Raw genomic sequence first — 18,853 nt, forward strand, 5'->3', positions numbered from 1 at the left:
TATATTTTCTTTTTTTAATTATTTTTATTTATTAATTTCATATTATTTATTATTTAATTTATAGTATTTTTATTATTTCAATATATGTCAAATTAATTAATTTATTAATTATAATATCTAGATGCGCATATTTTAATTAAATCAAGATAGATCATATTCAATGAATTGGCTGCTCAAATATATTTCAAACGAAGACAGAAGATGCTTATAACGCTGAAAGCGTCAAACGAACGCAGCCATACACATAACACATACATATTAAAGAACCGCGAAAAAGTACATAGTAGAATATTTATTTTTTATTCCAGCACAATAATACGTGATATATAATGTATACGATTTAATGTTTGTATGTTATGTCTTTTAATGCAATTTACTCCTAGGTATGTAGCAAATTTGAGATAGAAATAACATGATAAAAATATAATGCAATATACATCTAACCTAACTTAACCATAACCTATTTTAAAGTTTGAATATATATATATATATATAAATTTTAGTAATACATGATATTGAATTTTATCATTAAAATTTTAATTAATTAAATATCATTTTGTCTTAATATTTCAAATTTTATTTTCAGGGTAACAGGATTAATTGGATGAATTTTGTTAATAGAGACTTATATGTAAACTATAAACTATAGATGTTTCAAAAAAATGGAATATACATTAGAGGACGCTTTAGAAACGCTAAAGGATAAGAAAATAGAACAAGAAAAAAATATAGAAGATTTAATAAATAAAATATCAAACAATGAAGTATTTTCTTTGAAATCATCAAGTTCGCTAGAGGATGTAAAAATAAAACAAGAGAAACTACGTCAAAGCTTGTTAAAAGAAATTCAACAAGTAGAACCTGAAGATTATCCAATTCCAAGAACATCTGATTTACGAGTAGAAGTAATTACTGAAATGGAAAGAGAGATTTGTGACATGCAAAAACTTCACAAGAATCTAGAACAAAAACTTTCTGATATTCAGGAAGATATTACATAGTAAGTATAACAATGCCAAAATTTCATTGCAGTTTGTATATTATTATTATATTCATTACAGTTTGAGAAATAAAAAAGAGGGCCTCGAAAAAATGCAAAAAGCTTATTTGGATATGACAGAGACTTTTGCAAATAAAACCTATGAGAAGGAACTTGTTCTAACTAAACGTATATTTCAAGAAGTGAAGAGCGATTTAGTATGTAAACTTGGAATTTGTTTGATATATTTTTTTATTATATAAAATTGTGCTTGTACTAAATCAGACATGGAACAAAAATCAATCTCATTTGTTAAATTCTTTTTACAGTATACTGTGGTTGATACAATTTTTGCTGACAATGAAAGCTTCAAAGAGTTATTAGCAGTAAGTAAAAATATTATTTATAAAGTGTAATTTGTATTTTCTTATAAAGTTGTTTAATTATATGAATGTACAAAATTGTATTTTAATTGTATAATTATAATTTAATTATATGAATAATTTTAGGCACTAACATCTGCTTATTTGAAAGGGGGAGATGATGTTTATATAAATGTTCCACCGGATGTTTGGGATCATGTAAATTTTCTAGTAGAAAATGACATAGTACAATATCACCGTAACGACAAAACTAAAATTAGAATGACCGAGTTATTATAATACATCCATTAAACATTTAATTACAAACTGGAATTATTGCTGATGCAGCACAATAAATTATATATTGGTTAAAAAAATACATTTTTTATATATTAATAATAATATTAGTTAAAACATTGGAACAGGACATATCGAAATGTTTCTAGTGAAGCAGATGACTCTATTCACAAAATTTAAATTTTGAGGAAAAGTAGTTCATTTAGTATATAATATATACAGATAGCTGCCAATTATAAGAAATAATTAATAGAAAACATTAATATTTTGTTGATAACATAAACGTTTGATAAATAAATAAACATTGGTATGATATTCCTTAGTTTTAGAAATCAACATTACAAAATTGATGTAAAGAGTGAAATATTCTCCTTGTTAAAATAGGCATAAATTTTCGGATTTTTTAAATCACCAATCATAGTAAATGATGGAATTTCTAGAGTGTTTCCATCTTTGCTTCTATTGTAGAATATATGTTATACTTTATTATATTATATTATATACTATATTATAATTATATAATAAGTAATATAATAAATAGCAGATATATCTTTTACCACAAAAAAGGTGATCTTTCTCTTAATATTCTCACTCCCCAGCGATGCCATTCAGTTCGAGCGATCCACAACTCCTGCGCTGATTCCAAGCAGCTCAAAATTCCTGCTCCTTTCCAAGTCGTCATACCAGGATCCATATCCTTTGGCTGCGTTATAATATCCAGTTGTTCTATAAGAATATGCAAAAGAAGCTCGATTTTGTCTTTCAAAGAGTAGAAGATTTATAGCTCTATCTATTATTAATCGTACGCAAAAAAAATCTTTATATTTAATTCTATAAAATATAAGATATTAATGCAAATAATTTTATATAAAAATAGTTTTTATAATGTTTCGTTCGTGATATCATAATGCAATTAATTGACAAGTATTAAAGAAAATACTTACCAGGCCTGTACACATACGGTGTCTGAAGGGATATTCGATTGCGAAGCCATGTACCAATACCCTTAAACTTTAAACCCGATCCGACGACTAGCACGCAACTATACATTTTTCTTTTGAAATCTTCATTGGCTATGGAAATAAAATTAATTGTATGCGTATTCTCTTTAAATTATAAGCTCTTTTTTGTGAATAAATAATTTTATACTTACAACATCGTTCAATACTTTGTAATATGGCTTGATCAAGACCCAATAATTGTTGTGGGACCACAAAATCTCGAGGAGCCTCTAAGTCACGATTAGACAAACTAGGTGCAGAATCGCCAACCGCATCGACTACAACTTCGTCTTCGCCCGCAGTTGTAGGTACAGTTGCAGTTTCCTCTTGCATTTCCGACGAATGATCTAAAGATTCCTTCATTCCGCGTCTCTGAAAAAGAAATTAATCGAATTGAATTCAAACACGTAATTAATTAAAATAGAAACGTGGTCAACTGAACTTGAGGAATATAAAGTGATATTATTCTTTCTAAAGCTTTCATATAAATATTAGAAATACATTCTTAATGTTTATCTTTATTTTACATAATTGATACTGTGCTATATAAATTGTCTTACTTTCTATTGTTTTTTTATATAAGTAATACTTTGTCGAAAAATTTTACATTATACTAAACAGATATACTTGTTTGAAAAAATGAACACTTACGCTCGTTTCCCTTAAATAATTCTCATCATAAGGATCTTCTGGATCTCCTAATGATCGTTTTTGAACATGAACATTATGAGTTCCAGTAATTCTGAACAACTCAGGTTGAAACAAGCTCAAAGGTGCTATTAAGCATTCATCGCCTACCTGTTGCACAAATTTCAGTACAGTTTTATATTTATATATAAAGAAGTAAAAAATATATAATTTCTCTTCATAAGAAGAGAGAATAAAAAAGTACCTGCAAAGTATATGTCTCTGTTTGTTGTTTTGGCTTTCTAACGACAAACGTTTTCTCCTGTGAGCCACATACATTTAAATCCACGTGACAAAAATCTATCTTTAATTGATCCAAAAGTAACGCGTCCAATTTGTTAATGGGATCACACAATTTGTACGGAAACGCTGACTTTTGTAAAAGCCAGAAAAAGGTCTGCGTGACATCTGCACCACCGTAATCCATACGTACTCGTGTATCCTTATGAGAAATTGCATCTTCCACACATGACACTGATATCTTCTGTGCTCCAACATCTACCACACATGCATAACCCAAACCTGCACCAAACAGCGCGCCTACATGATCCTATCAAAAGTATAACAGTTGATTAGAATAAAACATAAAAAATATAATAAAATAAGAAATTTACAAAACTCTATTTGTGTACAGATTATATGTAAAAATAAATATTAGCAGTATTATGAGCAGAAACTGACTTGTAACAGAATACAGCGACCAAAACCAATTTCGTCCAACAATAATGTAGTCAATTCCTTCAAATAAGGTCGATGATAAATATCAGGTACAACAAGCACTGCACGATAGTGTTTCAAATCTCTCAAAGGAATATCCAGTTTTTCAGTCAGTACATATTCCCAAATTGTTTTTAAATCTGCCATAACGGCTGTTAAACTGCCCTCTGGACCTGCATGTATGTTAAGTTCACCTCTTTTATAGGGAAAATGAATATTAAAATTGGATTCTTCCTCTGGATCTAATGACAAAATATCATCACCAACAACTATGTTACGGTCAGTTTTTGTCCATTTCATGTTGCATGGAGAAGAGATTTCTGGGCTGGATCTGCGATTAAAGGCTGCTATTTGTTGTGGCGGAGTTGCATACCTTCGACTTCCATCCGATTGTAAACAGGATTGTAAAGTATGCGATACCTGCAGCCGAGACTCTTCCATTGCTTGTGTCAACTCCTTTGTCTATAAAAAAACAATGTTGATAACAAAATCTTTTCACACTTATATCACACTTGTTTATACGTACTAATACTACAGCTGGTGGCAGAAAACTGTCTTTGTATTTTATTCCATTTGGTAAACGTCTTCTTGCCACTGCATGTAATAATGTAACAGGCTTCAGGTCAGAAGCACGACCCATACGAAGATACATAGAGCCAGGATGAATAACAATGATAGTTTGTGCTTGGATTTGCTAAATAAATATTGATTATTATTCATATTTGTTAGTAAACAAATATGTAAAATATATTGAAAAAAATTCACAAATATTTATCTCCCTGTACATATATTTTTAATAATATAAAGATATAATTACTTCTGCTTCCTGATAAACTGGCATTTTCTAGCAATGTAATATTACAATAATAATTGAAGTCGCTTTGTTTTTTAATTTATTCCTCTTTTTTCATCATTATCAGTTTTCCTTTGAGATAATGATTTTCTTTCTTCTTTTCTTTCACATCCTGACTAAATATTATAATAATTGTTAATGGCAACATTCATTGTGATACACATAGTATTTTTTATTATTGTAAATTATTCACTTAGAAGTATCATTAACCTTTAAAAATTATTAAGCATTATTTAATCTAAACAGGTTATGTTGTACTGTGTCCGACTTGAACACACCCATTTATTGCCGCACTATCGCCACTACTTCTTTGCAAATTATATTCTCCTATTAACTCAGACGATTTTTCGGACATATTATTGCCGCACTATCGACACTACCTCTTTGCAAAATATATTCTCCTATTAACGCAGACGATTTTTCGAACATATTATTGCCACACTATCGACACTACCTCTTTGCAAAATATATTCTCCTATTAACTCAGACGATTTTTCGGATATATTAAAATACATTTATTGCCGCACTACCTCTTTGCAAAATATATTCTCCTATTAAGGGGATCCTAGTCGGATCCTAAAGTTAGTTCTGTCGGTACGGCAGAACCAACTTTATTATTTTGGGATATCTTTTTATTGACTATACAGATCAATAAATCCTTTTCCACGATTAAAGTACTTATAAAAACGGACCGCGTTAGCTATAATTCCATATATAAATCATATAAAAATCAAAAATTACAGTTTTGTTATCGGCTTCTTTCATGTCAGCTCGTAATAATACTTATTTAATAAAAATAGTTCTGCAGTTTATCTGTGCATAAAATATAGTATACGCGATAGGGTTAACATGAAGAAATATTAGTAAACAATAAAAAGTGAGATTGCAAGTCTAATAAAAAAGTTAAATATTAAAAACATTTTCACGCATATGTGTGCATACGTGCATATGTTGGATATGTGTGGTGCTAACCTATCGTGTGTATATGTGTATACGTGTATATGTTTGGATATGTGTGGTGCTAACCTGTCGGAGTTCGACCATCCGACTAGGATCCCCTTAACTCAGACGATTTTTCGCGGACATTTAAAAGATACATATTAATGCAGAGATAAGTGCAGTCTGTTCTATTTTTATATATGTATATATTTTTTTATATTATTACTTTATATTTTATGTTATATATTTTTACATTATTATTATTTTATACATTATTTAAACAGATAAAATAAGAATAATTAAAATAATAAAAAAATAATGTAAAGAATATTTATATTATTTTTTTTCAAAAAAGTAAAAGTTTGCGCAATTAAATTATAGACCATTCTATATATAATTATAAAGTTATTAACAAGATGATCTTGGAAATAATATGATTGATATATGGTTGAAATAATGCAATCTATTACGGCAATTCTAAAAAATTAATTTAAAATAATTAAATTAATTTCATTTTCGATTTTTTACTTTCTGATAATGCAAAGCAAATAGAAATATAAACGATGTTATAATATATAAATGATTATACGAAAAAAAACTCGGAAACTATATTTCTTTTAATTTCAGACAAGACACTCATTAATACATGTGTATATGCTTAAAAATTTTATTCAAAATTTTTATATACACAATTTCTCTCTTGTCTGTGCTGCTTAATATCACAAATTTGTTCATTTATATATATCATACAAAATAGATGTATTACATAATTTATTTAGCGCATGTATAATACAAGCATAAGAAAATATAATATAAAAATATATAATATGTAATATAATAATTAATATATATAATATATATAATAATAAATAATATATATATATATACTATAAAATATATATATATTATATATAATATATAATATATATAATATATATAATATAAAATATAATATTATATATAATAGAATATTTTCTTACATTATGAATACATGTTTGTTTTATTTATTGTTGCACCGAAAATGCTCATTGTCACTGGCTGTATAATTCGTCTTCAGCATTATGTCGGAGCGCAAAAAGTCAGGATTGATGTTAGATCGACGTGCGGAATACGATCCGATCGAAGATTCACGGTAGAATGTCGATTTGTTTTCGAGTTCTTCTCCAATGGATTTCGCACGTGCCTGCTCGGCAGCTTAGTTGACAGAAACACGTGTTTTCTCTCGCTTATCTGACACCCCAATCAGCAAGAAAGAGGGGGAACTACCAATATATGTACTAATAATGGCTGATCGACCAATGCCTTCTGATCAATGGTATTGCTATTGGTTTTCTATTGGCAGCGATCCAAATTAATCAACACTGATGAATCGATGCTTCCTGGCCAATAGTGCACAAATGTGCATTAGCCGCAGTTTTCTTTTGCATTTCTGATGAATAATTTAAAGAATAATCTTCCTTTATTCCTTTATTCTTTTAACTAATCTCTAAAACAGAAATCGAATTAAATTTAAATTCGTAATTAAATAATACATAATCAAAATATTAACATGACTGACCGAACTTAAAGAATATATGAAGCGATATTGTTCTTATTTCTAAAGTTTTCATATTAGAAATATATTTTTAATGTTTATCTTTAGTTTATATAATTGATACTGTACTATATAAATTGTCTTACTTTCTATTCTTTTTTTTTTACATAAATAATACTTTGTAGAAAAATTTTACATAATACTTTATATAAATATACTTGTTTGAAAAATGAACACTTATATAAAGAAGGAAAAAATATATCATTTCTTTTTATAATAAGGGCTGATAAAAAGATACCTGCAAGATATATGTCTCAGTTGTTTTGACTTTCTAACAACAAATATTTTCTTCTGTAAACTTAACAACTGTCACATGATAGTAGTTTTTGTCCATTTCATGTCACATGGAAAGGAGATTTCTAGGTTGGATCTGTGATTAAAGGCTGCTATTTGCTGTGATGGAGTTGCATACCTTCGACTTCCATCAGATTGTAAATAAAATTGTAAAATATGCGATATCTGCAGCCGAGGCTCTTTCATTGCTTGTGTCAACTCCTTCATCTATAAAAAAACAATGTTAATAACAAAATCCTCTCATCATAATATCACACTTATTTATACTTACTGACATTACAGCTAGTGACAGAAAACTGTCTTTGTATTTTATTCCACTTGGCAAGCGTCTCCTTACCACTGCATATAACAATGTAACAGGCTTCAGATCAGAAGTACGATCCATACGAAGATATATAGAGCCAGGATGAATAACAATGATAGTTTGTGCTTGGATTTGCTGAATAAACATTGATTATTATGCATATTTTAGAATATACAAACAAAATATATAAAATATATCAATAAAATTCACAAATATTTATCTTTCTGTATATTCTTAATAATATAAAAATGTAATTACTTCTGCTTCCTGATAAACCAGCATCTTCCTGTTATGCAATGTTACAATAATAATTAAAATCGCTTTGTTTTCAGTTTATCCTTCTTCTTTTATCATTATCAGTCTTCGCTTGAGATAATAATTGTTAATGACAACGTTCGTAGTGATACACTTTGTATTTTTTATTATTTTGTTTTATTATTTTATTATATTGAATTTTTAACTTAAGAAAGGATCATCAACTTGTACAAATTATTTAATATTATTTAATTAATTTAAAACAGGTTATGTTTCCCATGTGTCGATCACGTGTCTTAATATGCTCGAAAAATCGTTTGAGTTAATAGGAGAATATATTTTGCGAAGAAGTAGTGCAGCAATAAATGTCTTTTAATATGTTCGAAAAATCGTCTGAGTTAACAGGAGAATATATTTTGTAAAGAAGTAACGGCGATAGTGCGGCAAAGCAGATAACTTGCTCGCCGAACGATTGAATGTGATTGGTTTCTTCTTGTAGAATCCAACCAATCACATGCAATGAGCATGTTCAAGACGGACCAATCGGCTCGCCGAGCGATTGAATGTGATTGGTTGGATCTACAAGAAGGAACCAATCATATTCAATCGCTCGGCGAGCAGATTGGTCCGTCTTGAACATGCTATTGAATGTGATTGGTCGGATTCTACAAAAAGAAACCAATCATATTCAATCGCTCGGCGAGCAAGTTAGCCAATTGGTCCGTCTTGAACACACCCATTTATTATCGCCACTACTTCTTTGCAAATTATATTCTCCTATTAACGCAGATGATTTTTCGAATATTTAAGGGACATTTATTGCCGCACTATCGCCACTACCTCTTTGCAAAACATGTTCGCCTATTAACTCAGACGATTTTTCGGACATATTATTGCCGCACTATCGACACTACCTCTTTGCAAAATATATTCTCCTATTAACTCAGACGATTTTTCGGACATTAAAAGACATTTATTGGTGTACTACTTCTTCAAAAATAAATGAGAGTCGCTAATCGACAAGCCGCTAATTAATAAATAGAATTAATAGTAAGAAATTAGTAGAATTGGTAACTTTTTATTATTATAAAATTATTATTATTAAATATACCTTTTTCAATGTTTTCAGTGTTTATACTGTTTATGCGATATTTATTGTAATATACTCGGGACAAAATCTGCTCTATTTTTTTTATATATTTTGTGTACATTATTTAAACAGATAAAATAAGAAGAATAATTAAAAAATAATGAAAAGAATAAATTTTTACATTATTTATTTCGAAAAAAGTTAAAGTTTGCAATTAAATTATATAAAACATCCGATTTATAATTATAGCGTTTGTAACAATAATCTTAGAAATAATATGATGGACGACATATTTTAAATAAAATATAGATGCAATAAAGAAAACGCATTTACAATAACAAAATAATATGCAACCTATATTTTATTATGGAGAAATTATAAAAAAATTAATTTCAATATATATGTAGATATACTCACAAAATTTCGATCCTTTTTATTAAATTTATATTTTGCAATGTATAATAAAAATTTATTATAAAAGATGTGTTTTTAAAAGTAAACTTAAAAAAATATTACATACGAAAAACATCGAGAGTTAATGCGCGTATCGCTTACTAACAAAAATAAAACATTATAATAATGAAAATGAATTTTAAATTGCATATTCTTTCTACACTTCGTATTCACATGTTTTTCGATAACATCTACGGCTTTCTTGCACACTATACACTTAATTAATTATTTTAACACAGCAGACTTTTGTGACCTCTCCACGTATCATCACCTCGCTCGTGAATTTATTATGCAGATTATCTTCTCTTTAGATGCATTGTCATCTTTAATGGTAGAATTTCTTGATAATAAATAGCGCATTCGCCGATGTATTTATAAACTATAATTATACATATCTTTGTCTTAAGCCTCGTGTTTACTATTATCTCTTTATCTTATCCATTACAGTGATAATTCTACATAATAAGCACAATAACGTCACATATACTGGTGGTACGTATAATGGTTTATAAACGCATATGTCGTTAATAATATATGCAGAGAAAATTCCGTTTCGAACTGCATCTGCAATCAAAATAATCTGTGTGGTAATGATACTATAATTAGCATATATTATTATAGTTAACAACGGCGTAGCTAGAACTTTTATATTGAGAAAAGTTAAAAGAAATGAAGCTAATAATATACTTCTCATATCTATGCATTTTTTATACAGAAATAAAATATTTTTTAAATAAAATTGTAGCTATATATCTATATCATAATAAACCTTTATTTTATTAATGCTATTCTATCAATATATCTATATTTTATGTGCATACTTAATATTTACATAAATTGCATATTTAACTTTATATTGTATATAATATACTTTTTTGCGCCAAAATTTATTATGAAAAGTTTATATATGATTTACAATCCCTGGGGATTCGATTATTATTATATAAATGCATTTCGCCAGAAATAGATTTGACGATTAGGCATTGAATGAAATTTGCACATATCTGTATTATTATATATATATACATCAGGGTGTCCGGTGGTTCGCGTTTTTCACCTGTCGTGGGCAGATTCCTGGGATCATTTGGAGACGATTTTTCCTCAGCAAAAATGTCACCCTGTATATTAAATTCCTGATCCTCTAAATGAGAAATTCACTTATTAGAAATACCACAAATTCTTGCATCTTTATTTTAAATTTTTTGTTTAGGAGATTTTTTTATTTAATTTTTTCTTATATCAGAATAATGAATAAATGTTCTCTCTTTTTTTGCAAGACAAAACATTTGAAAGAGTGTATATTTAAAAAATATTAATTATATTAATCTAATTTACAAAGAATTTGCTTTTTACAAATTCTTCCATGATATTAATTATAACAAACATTAATATATAATTACATGAAAATTATAAAAAATAATAAAAGTATATCATTATGTTATTAAAATATTATATATTAAAAAATTTATTTTTTATATTTCCAAAATCAATAAACGCATATATGCGATTACAACACGCGAGTTCGATGATCTCGACACGTGTGAACAAATATATATATATGTATATATGATTCTATATCTTATTGTTATGCGAACGAACGTGAAAAATTAGACAATTATAATAATGCGTTAGTGTGCGTTACAGCATATCTGTGTATCCCCTCCACATGCCGTAAGCGTGCGTGTGCGTCACTTGCGTCAGTAAGAGGTCACGCTTCGGAGTTTCGGAGCAGAAGGCAGAAGGCAGAAGCGATCGAACCATCATGCGGAGCGTGCGCGAGGACTGATTCAGAGAAGAGGAATTCTCTCTCTTGCGTTACGCTCGATTTGCGCTCAATATTCGCTCAGCGGCAACCGCATAGATCGTGACTCGAATTTCTGTCAAGGTGATTGCCTTTTCGCTAATTATAGTAAACATTGCAAATTCGCACTTGGTGTATTCTCCGGCATGGCCGCGTTGCTACCCACGTGGTGCATCGATGCTCGATCGCTGACAGTTTTACGTAATTATTTTCGCGATCGACGTTGTGAGGTGGATAGACGCGAAAAGCGACTAACGACTGCGAGATATTATCGTTTCCTCAAGGTTTTATGTTATCAAATACAATTAACGAAAAATGCAATATTGCGTCATCGACTTTATACGAGCGATCGTACATAAATAGCGGCGTGCGAGTACGACGTGATCGCGTATGTATATAGCGAGCTAATAATTTAGTAAAATTATTGCCGTAAGGTTTATTTGTAAAGTGGGTTACTACGTCTCTTCTTCTACCTACGTTACGAGAGAAAAGAAAAAAGTATATCGTAGTATTGTTTGCAAGATCGCCGCGGGATAATTCGCATATCACAATTGATAAAAGTCAATAATTAAACAAGAGATAATTTGTCACGATTGGATAACGGTAAATCTGATAAAGTATATTTTGTTTTGCAAACCGGTTTTGGCAATATCGTCATCAGATTGACGCAAGAGAGTTCGAATTATTTTTAAAAGCAACGAGATGATAAAAATGTATATTCATTTTCTGAATTTTCAATACTAAATACTTTTATTATTTCAATTTGGATATAAATTGAAAAATATTATGTGCAGTATGTGTTAAAATAAAAGTATATATTTGTTGCTTTGTACTGACTTTAACATTAAGATTCTGTGTTTTAGTTTTTATTTTATAAATTTTTATTTAATAATATATCACATTTATTTCATACAAATAATTGAAAAAGAAGAGAAAGGAGGAAAAAGTTATGTATATTCTTTTTTCTTTAATTATGCAATTATTAATTATAATTTTACATTTATATTTCATAGACTATGGCAGAAATAAAAACTTTAGGATGGGCCGACTATCTTGTTACAGCAATTATGCTGTGCATCAGCGTTGGAATAGGTATTTATTACAGATTCAGTGGAGGACGTCAGAAAACTATGGAGGTACGCAATTTTTAAGTATCATTGCTTTCTTTCTGTGTGTGTGTATGTGTGAAGAAAGTTTTTCAAAAATAAATTATTTTCTTCAATATTATGCTACATTACAATAACTTATTTTACAGGAATACTTCAGTGCAAGTCGATCAATGGGAATTGTACCTGTTGCCATTGCTTTAGTGGTATCTTTCATGTCAGCCATCACACTGCTTGGCGTATCTGCTGAGAATTACACATATGGAACGCAATTTGTTGTAATAAACATATCGTATTTAATAGGCACTCCGATTGTGTGCTATGGATTTTTACCAGTGTTCTTCAAATTACAAGCAACCAGCGCCTACGAGGTAAGTTGTGCGAAATTTAATAAATATTGCTATAGTTGCGACAATTATCAATGATACGCATTGAAAATATTACTTATTTTAGTACTTAGAAAAGCGTTTTGGAGTAAAAACTAGGATGATGGCTAGTTTTGTTTATTGGGTTCAACTGCTTTTGTACTCAGGAGTGGTACTTTATGCTCCTTCTTTAGCTTTGGAAGCAACAACGGGAATTTCTAAGACCGCCAGTATTATTATTATTGGTCTCGTCTGTGCCTTTTATTCGAGTATAGGCGGCATTAAAGCTGTGCTGATAACCGATGTATTTCAAGCTTTACTTATGTTTATCTCCGTCTTTGTTGTTGTTGGCATAGCTGCAAATGAGGCAGGAGGTTTGGAACAGATATGGGAGATAGCAAAGCAAGGACAACGAATCGAGTTTGATAGGTATTGTATTTGCTCCTTTGTGTTAATTGCACGAACTTATTGTAATATTTTATCACGTCTATACATATTCTTGTTGTAGCATTTCTGTAGATCCAACAGTAAGACATACCTGGTGGTCTCTTATCATAGGTGGTTTATGTACATTTTTATCGATTTACGGAGTAAACCAAGTACAAATACAACGTGCATTAACTGTGAAGTAAGTTCTCTAATATGTGATTTAAGTAGCATACACTAGATTAATAATTATATTAAAATTTTATAATTCATTGCATATCTGAAATTATAACATATGGAGTAAATCTTTATCTTGTTTATTTTATTTTGTTATCTTTTGATTTGATTTATTTTCTTTTATTTGTTTATCTTGTTTATTTTATTTTATTATCTTTTGATCTTATTTATATTTTTAAATATTTTTTTAACATCTCATTCATTAATTAAATTAAAACTATTTTTTTAATTTTTAATTCTAGGAGTATACAGGCTTCACAACTAGCCTTGTGGTTATCTTGGCCTATTTTATCAGTTCTCTCGATCACAACTTGTTTCTCAGGATTGGCAATATACAGTAAATATCACAATTGTGATCCATCTCTCCAGAAAAGGATTTCTTCGCCTGATATGCTTATGCCACTGTATGTCATGGATGCAATGTCCCATATACCTGGTTTGCCAGGTCTCTTTATTGCAGGTAACATATTTTTGATAATGTATTTTTATATTAAGTACTCTTAGTTCAATATCTAAAAAACTCTTGTAGAAATTATAGTTACAGAAGCAAAAATGATTATAAAAATAGACATTTAAGAGCATAAATATCTAAATTTTAATTTTATAAACATAATTTTATATAATATAATTTATAATTTATAGTTCTTATATCATTTTAAAACGATATAAATATATTTATAATATTAATTTTTACAATATTAATTCTTGTACTTCTAGGTATCTTTAGCGCAGGGCTTAGCACAATTTCTGCAGCATTAAATTCTCTGGCAGCAGTAACGTTAGAGGATTATATGAAACCTGTGTACAGAAAGTATACAGGGCGTGAATTCTCTCCTACAAAATCAACCTCCATTGCTAAAGTGCTTTCTTTTATGTTTGGCATTTTATCTATTGCTTTGGCATTTTTAGCGCAATTATTAGGCGGAGTCCTTCAAGTAAGTTGAAAAAAAGTAAAAATTATCCAACAAAATCTCAATAAATCTAAACAATAAGTTTAACTTATTTATTATTATTTATGTAAATGCTTTAAACTTGTCATTAACGGAATGTGTCTTATTATAGGCTGGTTTAACCATTTTTGCAGTAGTCGGTGGTCCATTATTAGGCGTTTTCACGCTTGGCATGGGCACCGAAATAGCAACGGAAGGCGGTACGATAATTAGTGCTCTCACGGCATTTTTATTTTTATTTTGGATCGCTTTCGGTCAGCCACGCCCGATGCCACCTACATTGCCAACAACTATCGAAGGCTGTGATATGAACAATACTCTCGCGAACGCAACAGTATCTATTTTACAAAACTTCACAAACAAGTGAGTAATTTGCTGAATAGTCACTAAATCTGCATATGTAAGATGTCGACATCTAAAGAGCTGTCATATGTTTTTCAGAAGCACTGGCGACAGTTCGTACTTTTATTTATACCGTATTTCATATATGTGGTACGCTCCTCTTGGATTTTTAATAACATTTATCCTTGGTCTGATTATCAGTAGCCTGTCTGGTTTGTTTATCAAAAATCAAAATAACAAATTAGATCCTAATTTATTCTTTCCTGTAATAGCGCGACGTATACGTTATAGACAACGTAACGATGTAGAGCTCAGTGATAATGTAGACAATTGTACATTAGAAAGAAAGTATTCTTTTAGCAATATGATTCACAAGAATGACAGTACCGATAAAATCTGTACAAAACTTTAATAATTTATAATCTAAAAAGATGAATGCGGCATTAGACATTCCATATTAGAAAAATGAGAAGAAAACATAGAAATGAAAAAGTATTATATCCAGGACAATAATATAATATTACTCTGAAAAGTAGGTTTTAAAGAGTAAATTTTATCTATGATAGATAATTCATTGTGAGAGAATTTGCATAAACACATTATTCATATTAAATATTATTTTTAATATAACTTTTTATATAAAAAAATAGATGATTTTGTGTATTGTATTGCAACAAATGTCTTCCATGCTGCGTTTAACTGCCAATGTTTACCGTTTATGAATCGAATGTTCATACAGACAGTATAGTATATTTTCATACACAGTTTGTATGCTGAAATTTTGCAGTGGAACATATCTTTGCGTGCGCGCGAATCATAATAGCTTTTGGTTTCTTTTACAATGATATTCATAGATGCATTTGAAGGAAAATTCTTAGGAGATCTTGACAATATTGTTAAATAATAGTGAGAAAGGCATTTTTTTACAACACATGTAATACCAATAGCGGTTATAATAAGAAAGTTCCTCGAGGAAAGAATTGGAATAAATTACATATTTAAGTATAATTGTTGAAAACTTTCAACAAGAATTGATGTATTTGTGATAGAATTAAGCTAGGGCATTGCTATTAAATAATTGTGACAGTTGTATTTATTTATATTGATTTTGTTGCTTTTAATATTTAAGACATCATTAATATTTAAGAATCAATTATAATCTTGTGAAAATGTTGAAAAGCAAAGAAAATTTGTTAACACTTCTAAATTCTAAAATTCTATTCTCTAAAGATTTCTACAGATGAGACATCTATCAATGTCGTGTTATACATATACAGTGTACCATGTTTGTTGATATATATTATTGTAAAAGTTTAGAAAAATATATGATATATTTAGAGATTGGTACTCTTAAAGAACTAACAAAATCATCTATGTATATATAGTGATATCAAGAGTGCAGTATTTATTTCAATAAATGTTTTTTTTTTTTTTTGTTAAAAATACAATTGTTTTGCTGTTATTGTATATACAATAGTATTATATACCATGTCGAGCTGTTAACGTGTCATTTTATTTATTTAATTAAGTCGAATAAATATGTGAACGATATTTTATATATTATATAATTATTATGTGAAAAAAAGTGTCAATTTATAAGTTACGCTTATAATTGTTATTTTATAATTCAACTTTTATTCAACAATTAACCGAGAGAGCTCATCTAATTATTTAATATTTATATAATAATTACAAAACGATTAATAATTATAAAACAATTATATAATTGCAAACTTTTAAAAAAATTTACTTTTGATACTATATTTTGCATCAAGTATAGGGGTCATGAAATATTTGATAGTATTAATTAAATTTATTATTCCAGTTTTGTCATAAAATCTATAGGTAAAATAATAATGTGATGCTCCGATAATTCTGAAATATTCAATGGAAAAAAACCTCTGTTTCTCAAGTGCTTTAAGGAACTGAATTTCAAGTGACGGCTTTATCGTCTATGATATGTAACCATCGGTTTCTCTTTGGATTCTGTCCAATATGCTTAAGTGGATGAAAGAAAAAAAGGATAGAATAGCGAAGAGGAAGAAACCAAGGTGGCCGCCACGCAAAAGCTTATGGTTCGTTTGGATTGACACGCCAGATTGAACCAACGACGGCCAGTTAAAACCAGTTTCAATTTATGCAACTCCGTCGTATCGTTGAGATCTCTCGGAGCTCTCTCCGTGGGTCCTTTTTAATTATTTTTCCACTGAAACGCGTCTCGCGCGCACGGGGCTGCGCCTAATATCTGCCTTCTCTTCTTCGACGGGGTGGCTGGGCCATTCATTAATGAGCAATTAAGTCATCAATGGAATTGTGCAAGGCCCTTCGTCATCCTTCTCTTCGTCAGAAGGTGTCAAATGTCTCCGATGACTATCCTTTCATGATGACGTGCTCCTGATGTGTCTTTCGTTTAATTCAGCGTATTACAATTTTATATTGCACTAGTTTGATTTAGAAGATATAAATAAATTTCCATTCACAGTTTACATTAGAATCAGCACGTGAAATATTTTAGTTTTACATGCTCATTTACGGTTTTTTCAAAATTAATAAATTAAAAAACTGAAAGTTATTTCTAGAACTCGGATTTTTTATCAGTTATTAATTGTCTATCGAGGTAATCTGCATAAAATAGAAATAGTTTACTTAAAGTTTAAATGCTATATAAATTTTATCTAAAAATTATCGAAAAAAAAAATTTTTATACACATAAAAAAACCGATACATTTATATACGATTTTTGAGTAACGAGATACGTTTTAATTAATGTAATTTATTTTGTAATTTATATATATCTATTTTTTTTTATATATGTATATATAAATAAGTAAGAATATATAAGTAAGGACTTTCTTCTTCATTCCCGTGCTTTCATTGTATTGCTTTTGACAACATGTCAGATTGTCTTTGACTTTCGTTGACAACGGTCCTCTGTAAGTATATACAACATATTCGGTTCTAGCTTCGAGGAATAAAGTCATTACTTTATATAAAATAATCGCATCTAAAAGTGATGTATAAGATTAATGATTGTTTGTTTTCAGTGCAATAATATATACACGTTTTTCTTAGTGTGATGTGTCAATTTTAGAATCGAATCAAAATCACAAATAGTTTATGACATGATTCGTTACATCGATTTCGGGGTTTCTGTTTAATAATTTGTTTCCTCATAAGGGCCAATTTCACCAACGTCGATTAACTTTAACCTCCAGTTAAATTATATCTTTGTCTCTTTTTAAGAACGTATCTGAAAAGAGACGCAAAGATATAGTTTAACCGAAGATTAAAGTTAACCGACGTTGGTGAAATTGGCCCTAAATAATTCTACGATTTTATCGATGCACGACGCATCTAGGAATCATCTATGAAGTTTCACGAGAGGTGAGTAATAATTGAAGTTGCAAAATAAATTGTTATTGCGTTAAAATAAATTTTTTAATGAATTAACGGATGCGATGTCTCTTTAGAATTTAGAAGAGATTTAATGAGAGTTTATTAAATTTTGTTCCTCTCCAATTTGCAAATTCTTAGCAAATGTTAAACTCTTATTTTAATGCACCCCCCGAACGAATTTTAATATTTAATCAAATTTGAGAAACGGTGCAACAATAATATGTGTAAATAATTCAACAGTAAATAATAGAGCAATTAACATATTGCAAAATGTATTGCAATTTGCATTAGTTATATCCTAGGAATTGTGACACGGTTATTCGCGCAGATAGAAATGCATCGATGAATAAAACCGCTTACTGCTCTTCGTCGATTTTAATCGGTATTATCTAGTTAAATCTGCAC

The 18,853-nt window shown here is 29.2% G+C and overlaps 4 protein-coding genes and 1 long non-coding RNA gene across 13 annotated transcripts; 2 read left to right on the plus strand and 3 right to left on the minus strand.

The window, feature by feature from the left end:
• The first annotated feature begins 51 nt into the window (after positions 1–51).
• Positions 52–1,655, plus strand: LOC145946006 (uncharacterized). Its single transcript, XM_083055353.1, has 5 exons — positions 52–383; positions 587–1,000; positions 1,062–1,197; positions 1,309–1,365; positions 1,489–1,655. The coding sequence occupies exons 2-5, from the start codon at positions 663–665 to the stop codon at positions 1,639–1,641; spliced, it is 684 nt and encodes a 227-aa protein (XP_082911479.1). The 5' UTR covers positions 52–383; positions 587–662; the 3' UTR covers positions 1,642–1,655.
• A 531-nt stretch (positions 1,656–2,186) lies between these two features.
• Arp8 (Actin-related protein 8) lies at positions 2,187–5,433 on the minus strand. Of its 4 annotated transcripts, XM_083055352.1 has the most exons (10): positions 5,107–5,433; positions 4,861–5,012; positions 4,570–4,737; positions 4,307–4,505; positions 4,008–4,216; positions 3,532–3,876; positions 3,291–3,437; positions 2,792–3,011; positions 2,583–2,711; positions 2,187–2,364 (listed from the first exon to the last, which is right to left on the minus strand). In XM_083055352.1, the coding sequence occupies exons 2-10, from the start codon at positions 4,882–4,884 to the stop codon at positions 2,192–2,194; spliced, it is 1,614 nt and encodes a 537-aa protein (XP_082911478.1). In that variant the 5' UTR covers positions 4,885–5,012; positions 5,107–5,433; the 3' UTR covers positions 2,187–2,191. The 4 variants fall into 4 exon arrangements, with proteins under 4 accessions (XP_082911478.1, XP_082911477.1, XP_082911476.1 ...); XM_083055351.1 differs by having other exon boundaries at positions 4,008–4,505; positions 5,175–5,432; XM_083055350.1 differs by having other exon boundaries at positions 4,008–4,505; positions 4,861–5,008; positions 5,107–5,432.
• Positions 5,434–6,789: 1,356 nt separating this feature from the next.
• Positions 6,790–8,756, minus strand: LOC145945999 (actin-related protein 8-like). Its single transcript, XM_083055339.1, has 4 exons — positions 8,286–8,756; positions 7,995–8,162; positions 7,668–7,930; positions 6,790–7,321 (listed from the first exon to the last, which is right to left on the minus strand). Exons 1-3 carry the CDS (start codon positions 8,307–8,309, stop codon positions 7,739–7,741), a joined length of 384 nt encoding a protein of 127 aa, XP_082911465.1. The 5' UTR covers positions 8,310–8,756; the 3' UTR covers positions 6,790–7,321; positions 7,668–7,738.
• A 1,107-nt stretch (positions 8,757–9,863) lies between these two features.
• Positions 9,864–11,869, minus strand: LOC145945886 (uncharacterized). Of its 3 annotated transcripts, none has more exons than XR_014426934.1 (3): positions 11,756–11,869; positions 10,883–10,966; positions 9,864–10,389 (listed from the first exon to the last, which is right to left on the minus strand). It is a non-coding gene; the product is annotated as an uncharacterized LOC145945886 (long non-coding RNA). The 3 variants fall into 3 exon arrangements; XR_014426935.1 differs by having other exon boundaries at positions 10,852–10,966; XR_014426936.1 differs by lacking the exon at positions 11,756–11,869 and adding an exon at positions 11,468–11,596 and having other exon boundaries at positions 10,852–10,966.
• LOC145945884 (putative sodium-dependent multivitamin transporter) lies at positions 11,558–16,448 on the plus strand. Of its 4 annotated transcripts, none has more exons than XM_083055122.1 (9): positions 11,558–11,710; positions 12,640–12,762; positions 12,882–13,103; positions 13,186–13,526; positions 13,606–13,725; positions 14,003–14,220; positions 14,478–14,695; positions 14,823–15,073; positions 15,152–16,448. In XM_083055122.1, exons 2-9 carry the CDS (start codon positions 12,643–12,645, stop codon positions 15,462–15,464), a joined length of 1,803 nt encoding a protein of 600 aa, XP_082911248.1. In that variant the 5' UTR covers positions 11,558–11,710; positions 12,640–12,642; the 3' UTR covers positions 15,465–16,448. The 4 variants fall into 4 exon arrangements, with proteins under 4 accessions (XP_082911248.1, XP_082911245.1, XP_082911246.1 ...); XM_083055119.1 differs by lacking the exon at positions 11,558–11,710 and adding an exon at positions 11,901–12,014; XM_083055120.1 differs by lacking the exon at positions 11,558–11,710 and adding an exon at positions 11,901–12,014 and having other exon boundaries at positions 15,155–16,448.
• Positions 16,449–18,853: the final 2,405 nt, after the last annotated feature.

This window comes from Prenolepis imparis, unplaced genomic scaffold (assembly GCF_030444845.1).
Source record: "Prenolepis imparis isolate NDT839.2.m4 unplaced genomic scaffold, iyPreImpa1.0 SCAF_15, whole genome shotgun sequence".
Classification (NCBI taxonomy): domain Eukaryota; kingdom Metazoa; phylum Arthropoda; class Insecta; order Hymenoptera; family Formicidae; genus Prenolepis; species Prenolepis imparis.

Bases quoted from the DNA above. Each gene is read 5' to 3' on its own strand.
- LOC145945884 (XM_083055119.1), top strand. From the start codon at position 11,916: ATGTTATCAAATACAATTAACGAAAAATGCAATATTGCGTCATCGACT. The intron at 12,015-12,639 runs GTATGTATATAG...TATATTTCATAG, and splicing joins TGCGAGTACGACGTGATCGC to ACTATGGCAGAAATAAAAAC. The intron at 14,221-14,477 runs GTAACATATTTT...TTGTACTTCTAG, and splicing joins GCCAGGTCTCTTTATTGCAG to GTATCTTTAGCGCAGGGCTT.
- Arp8 (XM_083055351.1), bottom strand. From the start codon at position 4,884: ATGCCAGTTTATCAGGAAGCAGAA. The intron at 4,738-4,860 runs GTAATTATATCT...ATATTTATTTAG, and splicing joins CAGTTTATCAGGAAGCAGAA to CAAATCCAAGCACAAACTAT. The intron at 3,438-3,531 runs GTACTTTTTTAT...TTTGTGCAACAG, and splicing joins CAGAGACATATACTTTGCAG to GTAGGCGATGAATGCTTAAT.
- LOC145945999 (XM_083055339.1), bottom strand. From the start codon at position 8,309: ATGCTGGTTTATCAGGAAGCAGAA. The intron at 8,163-8,285 runs GTAATTACATTT...ATGTTTATTCAG, and splicing joins TGGTTTATCAGGAAGCAGAA to CAAATCCAAGCACAAACTAT. The intron at 7,931-7,994 runs GTAAGTATAAAT...GTTTTTTTATAG, and splicing joins TGTCACTAGCTGTAATGTCA to ATGAAGGAGTTGACACAAGC.
- LOC145946006 (XM_083055353.1), top strand. From the start codon at position 663: ATGGAATATACATTAGAGGACGCTTTAGAAACGCTAAAGGATAAGAAA. The intron at 1,198-1,308 runs GTATGTAAACTT...TTCTTTTTACAG, and splicing joins AAGAAGTGAAGAGCGATTTA to TATACTGTGGTTGATACAAT. The intron at 1,366-1,488 runs GTAAGTAAAAAT...GAATAATTTTAG, and splicing joins GCTTCAAAGAGTTATTAGCA to GCACTAACATCTGCTTATTT.